Here is a 20,142-nt window from a genome sequence, read left to right on the forward strand (position 1 = left end):
CTGCTCAACACCAGTTAGCAGACGTTGTAGGAAGGGCTCAGCAGTTTTGTGAGAATGAAGCTGTATTACTCAAGTGTAATGAGCCAAAAAATAAAATCTCGTTTTCATGCAGCATGAGTACAGGCCCATGCCCCAGCCATGGAAGATCCTTTTCTGTTTTATTGTTGGCTTGGAAGGTATTCACTCAGCCTTATGGACACAAACGTGAAAGGAACATTCTGGCTTAGGAACTGAACTGAAATGAATATCAGGGACAGAGCTTTTGCCAACTAATTATAGACAGAATATTCGAATACAGAGTCTGCAAAGTGCCTGCTTCCTAATGATCCCACCCCAAACCCCCTTCCCTCCTTCCACACACGAGGAAGGGTTTGGAAATGATCATCAACGCAGAGTAAATTCTTTTACAAAGTCAGTATTTATTTGATTTTCTTTATGTACAAAAAGTAAACTCCAACTGAACGTAAAACCAAATAAAATCCTTTTGGCTTCACTGACTTTAATTACCCATTATCCTAGAGTCACAATTAACCATGTAAACAAGAGATGGCATCACAATGTTAAGTTTGTTATACAGACAGGATTTGGCTATTTTAAGGATGTTAAAAGAGAAAATAGATTATAAAGCAACCCGGGTGTCAAAGGACTCTGAGATAATTGCTGCATTAAAAGAAATCATCTAAACAGCAAATCTCGCCAAAAATAATGTAGGTAAGGGCCTGGATGTGCTTCTACTTGGCTGACCCAGTATAAGGCCCAGGTACTGTGTAATCGCTTTGCATTTTACCTTTCTCAGAGCACATGGTGTGTGGAACAAATACGGCTGAGTTGTGGGGTCCCTCAACTGTAAGTTCTAAGCACAATTCTACAAAATTACCATTATTTCTATAGGAGAATCTGGTAGGGGGGAGTCATTTTGAATTGAACATGGCACTGATGTGTTGGAATCGACTCATAATGTCTTTGCCAATTTATGGCAAAATCAACATACCCTGTGTAAAAAATGAAGCCAATGATACATCACGCACGTGATTTTTTTTTTTTAATAAGCTGAATCATGTAGTTTACTCTTTTTGCTAAACTTAGTTATTAAAAGGCCTTCACAGAAACTCAACATCTTCAGGTAACCACGTGCCTAAAGCGACCTACGTGCACGTCTGTTTTAAACTTGTTGCTCCTTGGGGCAATTTCTTTGCCTGGTCCCTGCACACACAATTCTCTAGGAAGCAGGCAACGGTTTTTATTAGAGTGACTGAGTACAGAAACTGACTTGTTATCACTCGGAATATCTTTTGCCTATTTTTAAGAATACCATGAGAAAAGGATTATACTTTTAAAAATTCAGAATCTGTAGTTTGTAAAACTACTATCATTTTAGTATGAGTTCAGTGCTGACCTTTTCAGATCAATCATAAATAATAATTTTCCCAAGGGAAGTATTTCTAGTAGAAGTGGGAAAAACAGGAACTAAGACTATAGCTACCATACCATAAATATCAGCCACTTTGGGCTTAGCACTCTTTCAGGGGGTGATAATACTGAGTAAGAGCATTTATGAATATACACCTTAGTTTACAGACAGGATATATGAAATCTTTGAGTGATCTACATCTGGTATTGGGATAGTTCTCTAATATTACAAATACAACCATTAGGCAAATTTTCTCAAAACACGGTAACAACTCCCTGTATACACAACAGCCACCGACCAAGTTTTAGGCCTTCCTATGGCAGGACAAAAAAGCAACTTAAAGACCTCTTGTGACAAGATAGAATTAAATGATATCTTAAGTATAGACTGCTCGCCATGGTCCATGGTCCATGGTCCATGTTAGACCATAGGAGGAAAATGCTAGAAAACAGTGCTTCCCATTAAACCTTGCACTGTGCTAATTCCACCTAAACGTCCAGAAGGTCATCGCTGCTTTCATCGCTCTCCACCGTCAGCTGCCGGGTCCACCACTTCTTCACCTCGGAGCCACACGACGCCGTGTCGGTCATGGGGTTCATTTTGCACACTACGGATTTCATTGTTGTGCGCCCTGCAAATCGTAAGTTGACCGAAGACACTGAGTGGCTTATTGGTTTTGGTGCTGTGGAATTGACAAAAGTCCTATGAGCAACGTGGAGCTGTTCACCCCTTTGCAAGCCATTCCTGAAAAGCTGTGATAGTCCCAGCAATAACAAGTAAACAAGTCCCCATAAACACGTCCTATCCATAGATGTTAAGTATGAAATCCTTCCAGCTCTCGGTTCTTTATATTCATCATGGACTTTAAAATTCTGTTCAGGGACAACTAGTGATACCATTTGAAAAACTGCTACTTGCCAGTTGCACTTTGAGATAACCACAAAAACTAAATAAGATAAGATAAGATACAATAAAATAAAACATTCCAGTCTGGGCAAATATAAGTGTCATAGGAATATGGGTGAGTAGGTGTTTGTTAGTATATACAAAGAAAGAAAAACTACAAAGGAAAAGGGCAGATAGTGTCAGCAATAGCGAAGGGAGTCTGTAAATCACTTTAGGGGTAGACTTGAATTTGAAATCTGAGACCCAAAGCCCACAGGGTGTAGACACCTCTAGGACCTGAATCAATGGACAAAGGACTCGGGGCACACACCTGAGGGCAGCCGCCACTGCCCGAACTTCCTTTGGGGTTTTCCGGGGTCTGTGGAGTCCTGCCGACCGCCCCCTCTGTCCGACAGCGTGGGGCTCAGAAGCTGCTGCTGGCTGCTGGTCTGCATGGGGGAGAATAAAGCAGTTACTGGCTCTTTGTTAACGCTGTGCTCCCCTCCTGTCCTCTGCACCAATCTGGACCCTTATTTTATTTTATTATTTATTTATTTATTTTTTAGAGTTTAGAGTTTATTCATTTTTTTAAATATGAAATTTATCGTCAAATTGGTTTCCATACAACACCCAGTGCTCATCCCAACAGGTGCCCTCCTCAATACCCATCACCCGCCCTCCCCTCCCTCCCACCATGGACCCTTATTTTATTTTAAGAAAGAAAGAAAACACAATAGGAAAAACAGTACTGGAGCCCCAGAGTCCACAATGGGGAAAGGAAAAGAGAAAATGGTTCAGAGAGTCCAGGAAAGTGAGAGCCACCCCTGCACGCGGTGAAGGGAGGGAGCACAATTCTCCAGGTAGCACCTCCTCCAGGTATCCCTCCAGGACTCCTCCACTCCCACAGCTACCTCCCCTCTGCACCTGGGGTGTAGCTATGGACCAGGAAGGAAGCGGGGGGCAGCAAGGACTGCCCGGTTTCCTGAAAGTATATTCTTGCCAACCTATAGGTCAGTCCTAGCGCTCCAGAAAGAGAGCTCAGCAGACAACACTCTCCGACAGCCCCAGAGGAGAATGAAGCTTATACCAGCCAAGACTAATGTCAGAGAAGAGCTGAGACTCTCCACACATTTTACTCAGTCTCTGGTGCCCCCCCCCCCCTTTCCTATCAGTGCCTCGGACCTCACATCTCTTCAGTATCCCCTCTTGGTTTTTTGGTTACCTCATGGATTTTTTGTTGTTGCTGTTGTTTTGTTTTTGGTTTTGTTTTTTTACCTGAAAGTAGACAGCTCTGCAATCATCACTTTGCCAGCCTCATCAGCCCTGCCTGACTGGCTGTCCTGATCTTACCTTGGGCCCACACATGAAGCCTCTATGTCTCTGCCCTTTGCTGACTGTCCCTGCACAAGTCCCTGTTGTCGGTGGCAGTTGATTCCCACGTGTTGGGGAGCCGACAACATGAAACCCACCCCAAACTGGGCTGTGGAACAAGGAATTCCCTTGAAGCACCTCGCTGGGCCATGGAGCCACAGGCTTCGGTATTTACTGCCGGCCCCTGGCTAGGCCGCTACACATCACAAAGCTTTACTGTGCCAGGGGCTCATCTCAGAGTGCTGGATCGACTCCAGCTCCTCCACAACTGCACCCTCCTAATGGGGAGGACCCCCGCCAGCTGCTGGTCACAGAGCAAGGTTCTCCAGGGTGTCCATGCTAGGCTTTTTTATGGACACGTACATTGAGTCTGGAAATGGAAATAAGCTTTGCCCTAGTGAAGAAGGTCCTCCTGAATTCCATATGCTCTTCCAATGACCAACTAAGGGAGGACAAAGCCTCAATGAGTCTGACTGTTTAAGGAAGGTGGTGGTCAATTACAAACATTTTCACTGATTCTACTGCAAGTTCCTGTGACCTGGTAGAAGAAAGCATTTAGGGCAGAGCTTTGGGCAAACCATGTTCTCCTAAGTCAAGTAATATCACTGGACTCTGTTAAACCTGTAGAGATGTGATATGAACTCTTTAGACAAAAATCAATAGAATTAATGCGTTCAGAGCATTAACTTTTTTTTTTTAGTATTCATACAACTCAGAATCAGAATCTTTTGAAATAACCCCAAAGCATTCCAAGTTGTAAAGGTCCAAAGATAATCTAGACCAATATGTTCCTTTTTTTTTTTTTTTTTTTTTTTTTTTTTTTTTTACTTAAAAACTTCCAATTAGAGATACTGTCACCTTGGGGTGCCTGGGAGGCTCAGTCGGTTAAGCATCTGACTCTCGATTGTGGCTCAGGTCATGATCTCACGGTTCATAAGTTCAAGCTCCCTGTCAGGCTCTGTGCTGACAGCATGGAGCCTGCTTGGGATTCTCTGTCTCCTCTTCTCTTTCTACCCCTTTCCTGCTTGCACTTTCCCTCTCTCTCTTAAAATAAATAAATAAACACTTGGAAAAAAAGAAATACTGTCACTTGTTTGAAATGGCTATGTGAACAGCACTGTTTTATTTTTTATTTTAAAAATGCACGTGGGGCGCCTGGGTGGCTCAGTCGGTTAAGCATCCGACCACTCCACTCAGGTCATGATCTTGTGGTTCGTGAGTTTGAGCCCCGCGTGGGGCTCTGTGCTGACAGCTCAGAGCCTGGAGTCTGCTTCAGATTCTGTGTCTCCCTCTCTCTCTGCCCCTCCCCCACTCACGCTCTCTGTCTCAAAAATAAATAAACACTAAAAAAAATAAATAAATGAAAAATAAAAAATAAAAAATGCACATAATATCCTTGGAGGAAGGATGCCTCATACACATACCTCAGGTTGCATATTATTATCCTGACTGTTAGCATTCATGTCCTCACTGGGCTGGGTGGTCTCGATACTGGGGGGATTGAGGAACCGGCTCAGCTCCTGCTGTTGGCTCTCCCTCAGACTGTGGATGATGCTGCATGACTGCTGCTGTTTCTATGGAAATATGATCATTCTCTCGGTAACGGAGAAATCAACCCAACATCCCCCTGTCCCCCAGCACTCAAATTGTATTTCCTTCTCTCCTCTCCAAAGAACCTGTATGCTCAGTGACCTCTTAGGAACTTCCAAATGAGGATGTTTAACTACTTCCCCTAGTTAAGTATCAGACTGCTATAAAGGCAGGCTTAGAGACCTCCCAACCCACGCTTATTTGCATAACAATGGGAATAAATATGTTCATTGATGCTAGCTCCTGTTGTATTGAAAACAGAATTTTTAAATCACTAACTTGGGTGTTCTATATTTTCCCTTCTTATTTTGCTCTGTGCTCATTCAGCCAATATGGATCGCCCTTTCTTTCTGTGTTGTTAGAGGCAGAGAGCTTTGGATGGATGAGTGAAACCCTTGCTCTTGTCTTATTCTGGATAGAGGCAGGACTGTCTGTCTTGACACACACTTGGGAACATGGTCTGGTGCTGAGCCAGCTCCCTGTGCCTTCTTGGGGTCTGTGGGGGGGGGGGGAGGTTGGGTCCCCAAAGTGAACAGGGCTATGATATAACTATTGTCTTGTTATAGGAGGTTGGAGTGTTTTGTTTCCCTGGGGACATTTTCTCCTCCAACAGATATGTTTCTGCTGTTGATGTTGTTCTGAGAAACAGGATTTAAAAAGTGTATTATATATAAATGTTTAGTAATTAGCGTGATTCTTTCATCTGTGTGTGAAGTGTAAGTCAAAAGCATAATCATAAAAATAATTATCTAGTAGAAATGCCTAGTGTAAACACAGTGTATGCCAACACAGTATATGTTCATTGATTTATGAGTCAGAGAATCCTATAAGCTTATAAGTCTAAAGGCAACAGACAGATCATTAAACTCCCAGGAGACGTGGCCTTTGTTAAAGACCAAACAACATTATCAATGGAATGGTGGAATTTTTAGGAGCGATTTAAAAGTACTTTTGTAAACTCGGTTGCCAGTCATCGTATAGAGATTTGGGCATTTTGAACAGTTGAGTTTGATAAATGGAGATCACAAATATTTTAATAAATATTTGTTCAGTAAACTGCTTTTTAAACATCAATGTTCTGTTATAAAAATGTGATTCCATGGCAACGCTTTATGGACTCTGCTAACGAGGGCGCAGCTGGGTCTGGATGAGAGCTCAGGTGCGAACCAGGTGGCCATCACGAGGGGATGAAGCTGACACAGTTGAGGGGCTACGAGGCTAATCACAGAGCATCTCATTCCGCTGTTCCTGAAGCTCTTTTGTCCCTCCTCCTCCTTCTCCTTTGACAGGAGGAAAGAAAAACCCGGATGCTGCCAGTTGACTCACAGCTCTGATGCGCTTTAAACACTTTTTCAGCCACATGCGGATGGTCTGTTTGGCCACCTCCTCCTCGATGGTGTACTCCAGCTGCTCCCTGGCCAGCAGCTCCTCCAGCTGCAAGCTCTTCCGGATGTCAACCGACCTGTAGGACAGCATGCTGGGGGTGGGGTGGGGGGGACACACAAGAGCATTCCAGGTCGGACTCATTTGGGACTTTGGTGGAGGTCTCAACTTTCAGAGAGGACACCACTCAGTCCAACCAAGGTACTGTTCCTGTGCCACTGGACTAGTTATGTCACCTCCTCTGTAAGATGGGGACAGTCATGGTCCCCACCTTATTAAATGACTGAGTTAATACTTGGGAGGTGCTTACAGTAGTAAGTGCCATATAAGCGTTTGTAAAACCGAAGGTCTAGGCTGGTCCCTGATCTACATTACCAGCTGCTTAAGGCTCTGGAATGTTCCCTGTAGAAGGAAGACTGCTCTGTCTGTATACTTCCTTCACCTTCAGTTCCAGGTGGGGATGGTCAGTAAGGGTTGGCTAAGGTCAGGCTTCCTGCCCCCCGCCCCTGCCATTTCCCTCTCCATCGATCCCATTTGTGCCCCTGGATCTTCCTCATTAATTCTGGTGGGTGAAAGGTCAGGGTGGAATACTCGCTCCCATTCTGCCCTAGGCGCAACAGGTTCAGGTGGGGGCAAATGAAGCCAACACAACCAATGTGTCGCCTCAGGGCCCCTGGGCAGTAAGGCAACGACTCACACTGCATCCTGGCTGAGGGGTCTACAGCCAAAGAAGAACGCAGCCCCTTCTGCCCCTGGTGCTTGCCGGTGCTGCCACAGGACCCCTGGTTGGCCCTCAGCCCCTGCCTGCCTCTCCCGTGAACTCAGTGCTGCCTCCACCGCCCACATCACAGCACGGAGGTGCTCGGGAGTCCTCCCCATGCAGCACTGGCACCCCGACCTTCTCTTCTTTGCTAGCGCTCTTCCCTCCTTGGAGGAGGGAAATGTGTCTGCTCTTCCTCTCTTCCCTGCCTCCTCCAGAATCTCATCAGTGCCAAACTGTTTTCATCACTTCCTGAGCTGCAGGGATAGGGAGGGGCAATCCAGACCCCCATTGGCTTTGCTGGGGTCCATCTTATCGGATGCCTCCCTGTGTTCCAGAGAGGCCGAATGAGAACCGCTAATGACAGCGGGTGTCTACGTGTCTCCCTTCGACCTAAAAATATTTGTCACCAAGAGGAAAGATTTGGTGACATTCTGAGATGGCGTCCTCCGCTAGCCATATGTATTTTCTGCCTCTTCTTTTTCTGCCTTTGGCATGCTCCTGGAAGAAGGGAATAGCGGGAAGGAAACTGGGAAACTTGAGAGAACTTCTCCCGGGTCCTTCCTGTTCTTATTTTCAAATTTCAGCCCCAAGCATATTTCTGTATACCTGAGTGCTTCTGAATGTGTGACACCATACCCAGCCCTTCACCAAATATTTGCCACATGATGAAAATAGCCACTTCTAGAAGAGGGCCATGACTTTTCCTGCGGACAGACCTCTTTGAGAGTGGGGCCCATGGGACTTTTCATAGAATAACATTTTAAATACATAAAATAAAATATCTCTTATTACCAAGGAAAGCAATTATATTCAAATACAGTGCTCATATTATTTTCTTTAAAAAGGTGATGACAGAATGGATAAAGAAGATACAGTATATATGCAATGGAATATTTCTCAGCCATAAAAAAGAATGAGATCTTGCCATTTGCGACAACATGGATGGAGCTAGGGGGTATCATGCTAAGTGAAATAAGTCAGACTGAGAAAGAAAAATACCATATGATTTCAATTACATGTGGAATCTAAAAAATAAAGCAGAAACAGACCCATAAATACAGAAAACAAACTGCTGGTTGTCAGAAGGGTGGAGGGGAAGAGGGTGAAAGGGAGAGGGAGGGTACAGGCTTCCAGTTTTGTAATGAATAAGTCACGGGGATGAAAAGTGCAGCATAAAGAATATAGTTAATGATGCTGTAATAGTGTTGTATGGTGACTGATGGTGTCTACTCTCGTGGTGAGCACAGCATAACATACACAGTTGTGGAATCACTATGTTGTACACCTGAAACTAATGTAACATTGTATGTCAACCTTATTTTATTTTTTTCAATGTTTATTTATTTTTTTGGGGGGGGGGACAGAGAGAGACAGAGCATGGACGGGGGAGGGGCAGAGAGAGAGGGAGACACAGAATCGGAAACAGGCTCCAGGCTCTGAGCCATCAGCCCAGAGCCTGACGCGGGGCTCGAACTCACGGACCGCGAGATCGTGACCTGGCTGAAGTCAGACGTTTAACCGACTGCACCACCCAGGCGCCCCTGTCAACCTTATTTTAATAAAAAAAAGAAATGAAATTAATTTTGGAAATTTTTAAAAAAAAGATGGTGACAGAGTAACATAAGTGCTTCTTTATTAATGCATTAAATAATAACATCTAGCTGAGGTCAAAGGACTACTGTAATTTAGAAGCAGTGGTGAGTATAGAGGATATTGAAGATTATCGGCCACGTCAGCGATGCCATCTGAAAATATCTATGAGTTCTGCTGGTGGCAGAGATGCAGGTTATTATTAACACTGTGGGGCTTGCTGCCTGCATTCATCACTGAAGAAAATGCTGCATTTCAGTGACTGATTAATGACAACAGAGATGTGATTGTTTCCAAGCCCATTGACCTCTGGATTTGATCCATGGATTCCTGTTTAAATTTTTTTTTAACGTGTGTTCATTTTTTTAGAAACAGAGACAGAAAGAGACGGAGCACAAGTGGGGGGGGGGGCGGGGCACAGAGAGAAGGGAGACACAGAATCTGAAGCCAGCTCCAGGCTCTGAGCTGTCAGCACAGAGCCTGACATGGGGCTCGAACCCACAAACTGTGAAATCATGACCTGCGCCGAAGTTGGAGGCTTAATTGACTGAGCCACCAAGGTGCCCCTATAGATTCCTGTTTAAAAAGCTGTTATGGATTGTTTTCCCCCTAAAAAAAATCTTTGTTGGAGTGATGACCCCCAGTACCTCAAAATGTGATCTTATTTTGAAATAGGTTACTACAGATGTGATAAATTAAGAAGAGATAATACTGGACTGGGGTGGGTCCCTAATCCAATACAAATGGTGTCCTTATAAAAGGGAGGATTTGGACACACATGCGTAAGCACACACGCACATGCACACGCACACGCACGCACACATGCGGGAAGAACGACACGTGAAGGTGAGGGCAGAGATCGGGGTGATGTTTCTACAAGGAAGGCGCCAACTCCTAGGAGCTGGCAAGAGGCTGGAAGAGTCCCTCTCACAGCCTCAGAAGGAACCAGCCTTGCCGACCCCTTGAATTTAAGCTTCTAGCCTCTAGGACTGTGAGACAATACACTTGTTTCAACCACCCAGTTTATGGAATTTCGTCCTCCTTGTCCTGTGTGGGGTCTCAGTGAATGTCTAGAACGTGTGGTTTGCCAGCCAGCTGGGGGCGGAATCATGGAGCAAATGAGAAGATCTGGATTGGACTCCAGCTGGACCACCTAGTCACTAAACTCCCCCAGACCAGCTCCTCCCTCACAGAACGAGGGAAAGCTGTGCTCCCCAAAGCCCCTCACCTCTCCCATCAGGATCTCCTCAGTCATACGGGGCACCTCTGGGGATGTCAGGCCACTGCTTCTTCCCCCTCCTGTGTGCGGCACTCACTCAGACACGGCCCTTACAGGACAGCGACAAAGGCCATGTGGAGCCTGAGCAGTGTGGCCTCACCTTATAATCTCAACGAGTGTGGCATCTTGGGCTGTGAGCCCACTTGTTGGTTGTATTTCACAAGGTCACAGCTTTGGTTTCTGCACTCACTCCAGCTCTGTGACCCAGGGTTGTGAAAACTCCCTCGTACCTTAGGACATCATGGAAAGTGACGTCCCCGCCATTATGCAGTCTCTCCATTTCATAGCACATGTGCTTAAACAGAAGTTTGTCTTTGTCGAGATCCACCTCCAGCCTCCCCCGCAGGAGCCTCAGCAGGAACTTCACACGGAAAGTCGGAATCACCCCCTGGGGGGCAGAGCACAATAACTGGTAAATCATCTTTAGGCCATAACGATTCACTTGGGGTTCTGTTTTCACAGAAAAAAAAATCGCAAAAAAACCCGACACCAGATCTTTTTCTTAAAAGATAGCATAATTAGCACTGGGAAGTAAGGAAGTTGTTTGCCTCCCTGGAGGCTGGGTCAGGAGGGTGTTTACTAGAGAAGCACCACATTGAAAGCCGAGCACTTAGATTTTCCGCTGGTGCTTCTCTGGTTCTGTGGGATCTTATAACCTGGCAGCATTGGGAGCCTAGGAGGCTCTCTGCCTCCCTGGCCCCAGCCCTTGCTTTACCAGGGTTTTCCTCTCCTGGTCTGTTTCACTGACTCAGCCTCTGCTCATCTATTTCTCTAAAACACGCTGAGTGGGTTGCTAATGCATTATCGCAGAAAGTACAACATTCACATGTACATGATCCTCCTCTTCACTTAGCCTGGATGCTACAAACTTCTAAACATTTTTTATAAATGGCTCTTCTAGGGAATGATCACTCCTTTTCAGGTCTTCCCAATTATTAGCACAATTACATACAAGAGAATCTGGTCAGAGCAGCTCCAGAGTCTGGAATATCAAACACGTGTCGCTCCCTTACGGGCAACACAATCTACCGTGCCAGCCTGGCTCTGTCTTTGAATTAAGGCATTGGGCTAAAGGCAGGGACATGGGTAACCATGAATTCCTGTCAGTTAGAAACACCTTAACATGTGACTCATGGTGCCATCTTTGATGTGTGCATCCAAGGAAAGTAGGTTCCCACAGGCAGTGGTCTTGGAGAGGCAGGTGGATCAAGGGGAGACAGGAGAGCTAGGCCAGATGGCCACACGTGCAGGTCACTGTCTCAGAGAAAGCCCCCCTGAGACTGGTGACTGCGGAAGTGGGGGGTGTTAGGGAGAGGGGGACAAAGGCGGTGAGGAAAGCCAGGCATTACTGTGCAGGCCTAGCTCAGGATGCCCCCTTCCTTAGCTTGTTCTGGTTCTTTGGTCTTCACGCCCTCTGTGAACTCTTCCTGCAACTGTTTTTGAACCTACCCATGGTAGAACTTTCCTTGTTTTTCGGATGTCAGGTTTAACAACACCTCCCCAGCCAGACCGTCATGGTCACCCCGCTAAAGTAGCCTGCCCTCCAGTCCGACTGGTGTCTACCATATTACCATCTGCAAAGTGCTTATAGCTTCTTGAGATAATAATGATTACTATTATTTCACGTTATATTGTTTGTCTCCCAATATTAGAATAGAAGCTCTGTAAGCATGGGTGACTTTCCGTTGCGTTCACTGCTGTATCCCCAGCACCCAGAACTAGGCCTGAGTATTTGCTAGGGATGAAGAAAGGGGAAAAGAAAGAGCAGCAGCAGCAGCTAGAGAATGAGATATTGTTGCTTTGGCTAATTCCAGGAAATCTTGGGAAAGTTTTATGGTTAAAGCATTCAAAGAATAAGTCCAAAATAATTTAAAAAATAACCTTCAGAAACCACTAAGTAGTTCCTTTGCACTTCTAATCAGGATTGCTGTGTGTGGCTGTTTGTGGCTCTGTATTACACCATCGCTCTGGTGATTTGAACTTCACTACTTCTGCTGCTCTCATCCTAGGGCTGGTTTCCTCAGAGCTTCCTTGGTTTCCTCTCCTTGATGACTTTCTGAATGTCCAAGAAGAGGGCATCCACGGTTGGACAGGGGACCATTCTGTCCCTCTCCCTTCCTAGCATATTTTGCTGAACGGTCAATGATGGCTTTCTACAATTCACAATAGCCATTCCAAATTCAATAGATGTCTACTGGTGACAGCGAGACTACTTAAATGTCTGCGGCAGGGCAGGGAATCTCTTTGGGGGTGGGCATGAAGCAATGGCCCCCTTTCCTACCTCTCGTTTATCATCCACCATATTCCATATGATTTGAAAGTGGCGAAGATCGTTGTAACTTAGAAGCTGGTCCTCCTCCGTGGAATAAAACAAGGAGAAGTTCTCCACAATGATGGCTAAGAAAAGAAAAAAGGAGAAGTTAGATAATTATGCTAATCTGTCATTTTTTAGAAAAAGTAAAACATCTATTATAAATAATGGATTTTATCACCTACATCACAAGCCAAATTTTTACAGTGTTTTTTAGTGTGTTTTCCAAGTTGGCATATCTTACTTACACTTGGATTAAGCTATTTATCCAGCTCCTGCCTTTCCAAAACATGAGGGTCATGAGCATAAACACACATTCTGTGTGTGGAGATATCCATGCCAGCTGGCTTTCACTCTTAGTTGACAGTTCCAGGGCAGTATTTAAAGGTCAGATTGGGTTCTGGGTGGCCCCACACCTGGGTGAACACCATGTATCTTTCAGAAACATAACTGTGATGTTTCAAGGCCATAAAGGTAGCCCTCTCTGAGATTTCTTCAACTCAATCCATGAGAAGAGCTCTTTTGAAATTAATGATCATAATTAATAGGACAACTCTTGAAATTGCAATCAACTGTCATTTACATGCCTTTCAAAGGTCTTTTCAGCTTCTGGATCGAGAGGCAACAATTTATAATTAATGCCATGAAATACCCGCCCCAAGCAATCTGGGATAATTACTTGAAAATTGTACGTAATTATCTAAGTACCTGGGTTTAAAGATATTAAAACATATTCAGTGAACATCACTTACCTACAAGCAGATTTAGCATGATGTAGGCAATGATGACATAAAATGAACAGAAATACATAAGTGCCCCAGCGTAATTTCCGCAGTCTGTTGCCCAGTATGTGAATTCATCTGGAGTACAAAAGGGAGGCTGGACCTGCGGGCGATGGGGGAGAGGGAGGAGGGGTCAGAGTGAAGAATATGAATTTGTGCACATGCTGTAGTTTGTGAACTATCCCTCACCATATAAAACATAATTAACTTCAAAGTTAATCTCCCAAAAGCCACGTACATTGAGTACATCATCCGTGGCAAAAATCAAAAAGAATCTTTCCTTTATTCTACACTTCTAGTCTCAGGGAATCTCAAGTTCAGTGCCATTTTAGAAGCACAATGAAAATGAACTCCTTTCTTTCAAGAGACATTCTTTCTGCCACCTGCACTAGTCCTGAATGGTAAGTAGTTCTTGTGATGGGAGCTGCAGAAAGTCAAAAAAGCATTTAAAAAATTTCTTTGACCTAACTAATGGGTTAAGCTTTATGAAGATTTGTTATACATAGCAAATTCACATTCAAATTGTGTAAGAAGAAACCAGTAATCTTCATTCTTGGGGCACCATTATGGGACTTTACAGAAGGGCACTAGACTCAGGTTATCAAAAGTCCCCCCACCCCGTCTTTAGTGGCCCAATAAAATGCCGGCACCTCAGAGAAACCTGGCTTCTTTCAGCCAGAGAGACTAGCTCTTTCTTCTGCAGAAGAAGCAGTTGTAGCACTCTGCTTGTTGTATATTTAGAATCTATTTAATTCTGCTTCATATTATATTTGATTTGGTAAATTCTGTCCCCATTCATTCATGCATAGAGTTCTTTAGCTCCTACTATGTGCTGGATTTATACCCAATGTTGGAGACAGACAGGTAAGCAAGACATAGAGTCTGTCCCTCCTTCATGTTGCTGAGGGTCTAAAGCTATACATGGGAGCCACGGACTGCATGTGGCTATTAAAATGTAAATGTATGTTAATGAACATCAAATACAGTTTGATGAAATTTAAAATTCAGTTGCTCAGGAGCACTAGTCCCATTTCAAGGGCTCAGTAACCACATATGGCTACTGCATTAGACAGAGCAGATTGCCATCATGGCAGAAATTTCTTTTGGACAGTGTTGTTCTGGAGGTTGAGAGAGAGGAAATAGAGATGGAATAATCAAGCCAGTAACTCACTATAGCTGTGATACATGCTACAAAGGAGAAACACAGAGTGCTGTAGGAACATGTCACTGCAGTCTTAGTGTGGGGCAGGATTCCTGATGGATCCGATGCTTTAAGGGAGATGTGAACACAAGGAGGAAAAGGGAGGACCCAAAGGGAGGGTGTAGCTCAGGGCCTTGCCGTAAGCACCTTGAGCATGCCTTGGAATCAGGGAACACCGAGCTCCTAGCATATGGCCCAGTATAAACCAGGCGCTCAGTGAATATCTGTTGAATAAATTCAATTAAAGAAGAGGAACTCCCCTGTTTGTACTTGACTGCCAAAGTGTTAAAGGTGGGAGGGAAAGAACAATGCCAACAGAATGCGTATCTGCCAGATGGAACCACAATAGCTCAAGCTGGGTTCACTGGATATTCTTCCTGCACATGGCCATATACTGCAATGTAAAAGGATGCAACTTTATGGACTACATAGCCAGGATAGGTGTTTTGTACACAAAGTCTTGATGCTAACGAGGATAAGGCTGGTGATATACTGCACTGCAAAGAGTTTCATTTGGTTCTAAGTTGATGTACTGTTAGTGATGAAGAGAAGTTTACCATACAGTCATGCATAATCTTATTCCAGTCTTCGCCTGTGACGATTCGGAACAGTACGGTGATGGCTTTGCCAGCTGAGGAAAAGTTTGCATGCCTAATGAAGGAGGAAAAACCAGAATGTGGGTAATATAGTTGGTCATGAAGTAGTAAGGTGTTACCACTAAAGCAGGTAGATTTTGGAGCAGATGTGGTTGTTAAGTCACCATGTCTGAAGGTTATATCTTCTTAATTTGTTATTCACACTTGCCCTCAAGCATAGCCGTCTAACCCAACCCTAGCATGGTGCCACCATTTTGTGGCCATGCATCTTGAGTGGCTAAGGGTTCCAATTTTGACAAGTAAAAGTGATTCCTTCTTTCACATGGATTTTGCTATAAAAAGTAGAGCTGCCATGTATCAAATAAGCAATCTCTGCAACAAGACACATCTGTATATAATGTGTTGTATAATTCCTTTTTAAAAAACTATGAAGTGCTTCCCAAAATTAAAGATAATCTCTGAAAAATGCTTTTCGTATATAGTAACCATTTTGGGAGTATAGTTTCCCATGTTCTGCTTTGTTAAAAAAAAAAAAGAAAACCCCAAATCAGTTCAAAGTGTAATTTAAAAAAGAATATGTTGTTTTTTGGCAGTAGGTGGATAGAAATTCACCGGGAAATTACAAGTGGTTATTCCTGTGTAGTGGTAGATTTGGAATTATGGGTTCCCATTACATTTTGGTAATATTACGGAAACAAGGTTTCTAAAGTAAATGTGTAGACTGTTTTTAATTAGAAAAATGTCATTTCAAATTTGGACATTTTGTTTTAGTTTCCAACTCATTGTTTCCCCTTCCTCCTGTCTTTGATAGACAAAAGTCATTCAGGTTTTTGTTCCTGATTTCATGACTATAAAAGTTTGCTTGATAAATGAATAGGGAGAGAAATCCACACCAACCTGTTAATGTTCTCTCCATACTTCACAGTACCAAATAAAACAACTCCAGCAAAAGCATAACACAATAGCAGTAGGAACATTCCCACTATGATAAAGAAGCTTTTGTACATGCTGACGACCACTGTCAGGAGAAGCATCTTTAGTGTTACCTATATGGAGATGTGGGGAGACAGAAATGAATATTTAATTCACTTAGCCATGGGGAGCCTGGGAAGTAAGTAACAGGTAAGCAGGTGGCACAAGAGTGACCCTCATTTTAAAATTGCTTTGAATTAGTTCTTAATAAAGGGTATTGATCTAAATATTATTCAAAAAACATTAGACAGAAATTCGACTTGTATTTCCAACTGTTCAGCCTTTTCAGCCAAATTAATAAAAGCCTCTCCCTAAAATTCCTTGCTTCTATTTTCTCTTCTCTTGTTCCCCGAGTCTCTATGATAAGGGCTATATATTTTTGGCCTATTCCACCAAGTAGGCTCAGGATTCTCCCACAAACAGATGTTCACAAAAACAAACCTAACCAATGGCAAAATACTAAATACCATCAAATAGCACGTATTGAATACGTGAATATATGGAACGTATATGAAATAGTGTCAGTAGCGAAAAAGGAAATTACATTAAAAAATGAAAAATATATGTGGAATATACGCAATATATTCCACATATATGCAATATATGCAATAACAACGAATATAAAGAAATCTGGGGTCATAGAATCACGAATCCTCACTAAAGATGATTTTTCTTTCCAGTAAAGTAAGCTTATTCAGATAGAAACAATAAAAATAAAGAAATATTAAGAAAGAGCATTGGTTTTCGCTTTCATGCCTGAGATGTTGTCTTTAGTTGATGACTGAGTTAATTTAGCCAATATGAAGAAGAAATAAAAGAACAGAAATGTCAGGAGATGTATCACAAGATAACTAAGCTGCCGATTCATTTTAATATTTAATATTTGCTCATTTGGACTCAGGATGACTACCAATTTGTTAACTTCCGCCTGGAAGACCCAGATGGACAGCTGAAGTCAATCAGGCATCGCTCCTTTCTTCTGTGCATATGCAACCATTGATAGTATCCTTTACAACGTACTCACATGCTTTCCACAGATAGAGAAAAACCGGAAGACAATCACGCAGGCGCCCATCATGTAGGTATACGCGTTCTGAAATTTAAACAGAAGACAGCCACTCGCCATGTGCACAGGAGATCTTGTTACAATTCCAGTTTTCATTTTAAGTCTTCTGTGAAGTCTACTGAGTAATTAGTTTAATAAAATGTGAAAATTCTTTTAAGAAATTTATCTTTAAAAGGTGCTGAAAAGGTCACTGCCAAAACTCATGAATAAATATTAGCTATAAAATCAAATCTTAAATGAAACTTCGGTCTCTGTTTTGCTCAGCTGAATTCTGTATTTTAAAACTAAAATAAGTTTTACATAAAATAGTGACCGGCTCCTTTGAGGAGCAAGAAAAACTCAGGGTAACAGTGCAACATGAGGATGTCAAGTGAGACCAAAAATGCAGGAACCCTGGCAAAGAAGGTCTAGAGTTGGAAAAGATTGCAGGAGGTCAGCTTCCTCCTCTCAGAAGGTCTCCGGAGACTTTGGAGACCAGCCGGCCACATTCATGTAAGCTGATTGCAGAGAATGTCTGTCCAGCCCAGAAACACATCCAGCTCATTCTTCAAGTGTGCAATGGGCAGCAAGAGATCACTGGGTGCACTTTATGACTAAGAAAGCTTCATCTCGGAAACAAAGATCCCACCAGCTAGAACTGCAATAACAACCGTGGCATTAAACTGATGCCAAAGCATGACTTTTCTCAAGGAGTCTCGCCTCGCCAAATGACAACTGTCACATATGGGCCCCCGGGAAGGGGGTCCGCTGAATATCCTTGAGGTACAAGGAAATGAATGTGTCTGCACAGAAATAGCTTAGATGGGAACAAATACTGCATCTCCCTTCACAATAGGCCACAGAGAGTGCAAAGTAGAGTGGAGGATGAGTATTTTTCCAGGACGGAAACTTCTTGGGAAAGAACAAAAGTAGTCGGGCAGAGTAGGCAAGTTAGTCTTTCCCGTGTGAGATGTCCTCTCTGGGACATCTAGGATTAGGAAGCCTGCCCTACTCTTCTTTTGGACCAAGTAGTTTTTGGCTATATTTGTCTAGGGAAAGCTAAAAACATGGACCTTGTTTCCCCTTTCTATGTTAGTTCCAGATTTGCTATAGAGGCTTTCTCACTTCGCATTCTGGAAGGGACAGCACCCCCATCCTTCACCTGGTCCTGAGAGGTCCCGTCCAGACCTTGTGCCATGTGCCCCTTGCTCCTTCTACTCCAGGCACACTATTTCCCTCCTGTAGCATTCCATCACAGGGACATCCGCCAACATACCCTCATCCTACAGGCTGAACCCAATCGTCACTTCTGCAGGGACACTTTCCAGGACGCAGCCACCTCTGACTGGCTCTCTGACGCAGCCACCTCCCACTCGTTTGTGTCATTGCAGGAATACGTGTCTTTCCTCCATCTGCCTCACTATGGCTGCAACTCTCATTGACTTGGGAGCGTTCCATGAATGCCTACTTGTCCCAAACCACACCTGCCCTCCCAGCCTCTTGGATCATGATGAAACATTCTGGCGTAAAACTTTGAAACGAAACAAAACACAAACTTTCCAGGCTGTGATGTCCATGAGAGCAATGACTGCCTTTGTTTTGATCTGTGCATTCTTCTCAATCTCCAGCATGGTGACTTACACATCTTTGGTGCTCAAAACCACTCATTATTTGAGGAAATGGATCAGGGTGACTGAGAGCCCACCTAGGCTTGGCACAGCCCCTGATGCTGACGGTGACAGTTGTTTTAAGAAGGACACTCAATACCTATCTGCTTGAGCACAGAAATTTCATATTAAAGCACACCCTTTGTGAGGTACAAATGGGTTCTCTGTTTGATGGAACTTTTCTGGCATGACTGTAACACTGGGGAGGATGGAAGAACAGATAGAAGAGAGCAGGAAAATCTGATAATATTAATTTTGGCTGGCGTTGAGGAAGACTAACAAAAAAGAGAAGGTATTGATAATGTGTTGGGGTGTTGTACTTTTTACAGTTAGAAAAATTTCACATGTTACGGGTGCCTGGGTGGCTCAGTTGGTTAAGTGTCCGACTTCGGCTTAGGTCATGATCTCATGGTTTGGGAGTTCAAGCCCTGCATTGGGCTCTGTGCTGACAGCTCAGAGCTTGGAGTCTGCTTCAGGTTCTGTGTCTCCTTCTCTCTCCACCCTCCCCCCTTGCACTATGTCTCTCTCTCTTAAAAATAAACATTAAAAAAAAAAAGAAAAAATTCACATGCTTTATCTTTATAATGCCCATGTAGAATGGATAGATTATGAAGTTATATCCCCAAGTTCAGAGCAGGGAGCAAAGGATCACTGAAGACAAATAACTTGATCAAGCCTGGGAAATGGTGGAGCCCAGAATAGGGGCTTCTAGAACTCCACTGAAAACTCCATGTGGTTACCAAACACTTCAAATGTAGTGAGTCTAGATTAGGATGTGCTGTAAATATAAAATACACATTCAATCAAAGATTTAGTACCAAAAAAAAGGATGTAACTTGTTTTCTTAATAATTTTTATATTGCTGACATATTGAAATGATAGTACGTTAGATATGGTAGTTAAAATACATTATTAAATTCATGCCATCTGTTCCTTTTAAAAAAGTATTTATTTATTTTGAGAGAGAGAGAGAGAGAGAGAGAGAGCCCATGCAAGTGGTGGAGGGGCAGATAGAGAGGGAGAGAGAATCCTAAGCAGGCTCCCCACTCTCAGCACAGAGCCCAATGCAGGGCTTCATCCCATGAACTGTTGAGATCATGTCCTGAGCCAAAATCAAGGGTTGGGCGCTCAACTGACTGAACCACCCAGGCACCACAACATCTGTTCCTTTTTAATTTTTTTAATGTGGCTCCTAGGCAATTTGAAATTACATCCGTGGTCACATTGTATTCCTATTGGACAACACGGCTCTAGATCTCAATCAGGCATACCCACGGGTGTAGGTTTTGAGCTGGA

The 20,142-nt window shown here is 43.5% G+C and overlaps 1 protein-coding gene across 8 annotated transcripts in view; it reads right to left on the minus strand.

The window, feature by feature from the left end:
- Positions 1 to 399: 399 nt before the first annotated feature.
- NALCN (sodium leak channel, non-selective) overlaps positions 400 to 20,142 on the minus strand; it is a 325,095-nt gene continuing 305,352 nt past the window's right edge. For 7 of the 8 annotated variants that reach the window (XM_045055586.1, XM_045055579.1, XM_045055595.1 and 4 more), the window contains 10 exons: positions 17,159 to 17,227; positions 16,060 to 16,208; positions 15,124 to 15,217; positions 13,336 to 13,468; positions 12,554 to 12,669; positions 10,503 to 10,660; positions 6,584 to 6,734; positions 5,092 to 5,241; positions 2,628 to 2,745; positions 400 to 2,093 (listed from right to left, as the gene is read on the minus strand). In XM_045055586.1, the coding sequence (XP_044911521.1) occupies positions 1,900 to 2,093; positions 2,628 to 2,745; positions 5,092 to 5,241; positions 6,584 to 6,734; positions 10,503 to 10,660; positions 12,554 to 12,669; positions 13,336 to 13,468; positions 15,124 to 15,217; positions 16,060 to 16,208; positions 17,159 to 17,227 (1,332 nt within the window). In that variant the 3' untranslated portion in view covers positions 400 to 1,899. The remainder of the gene's footprint in view (positions 2,094 to 2,627; positions 2,746 to 5,091; positions 5,242 to 6,583; positions 6,735 to 10,502; positions 10,661 to 12,553; positions 12,670 to 13,335; positions 13,469 to 15,123; positions 15,218 to 16,059; positions 16,209 to 17,158; positions 17,228 to 20,142) is intronic. The other variant, XM_045055583.1, reaches the window with a different exon arrangement.

This window comes from Felis catus, chromosome A1 (genome assembly GCF_018350175.1).
Source record: "Felis catus isolate Fca126 chromosome A1, F.catus_Fca126_mat1.0, whole genome shotgun sequence".
In the NCBI taxonomy this organism is placed as follows: domain Eukaryota; kingdom Metazoa; phylum Chordata; class Mammalia; order Carnivora; family Felidae; genus Felis; species Felis catus.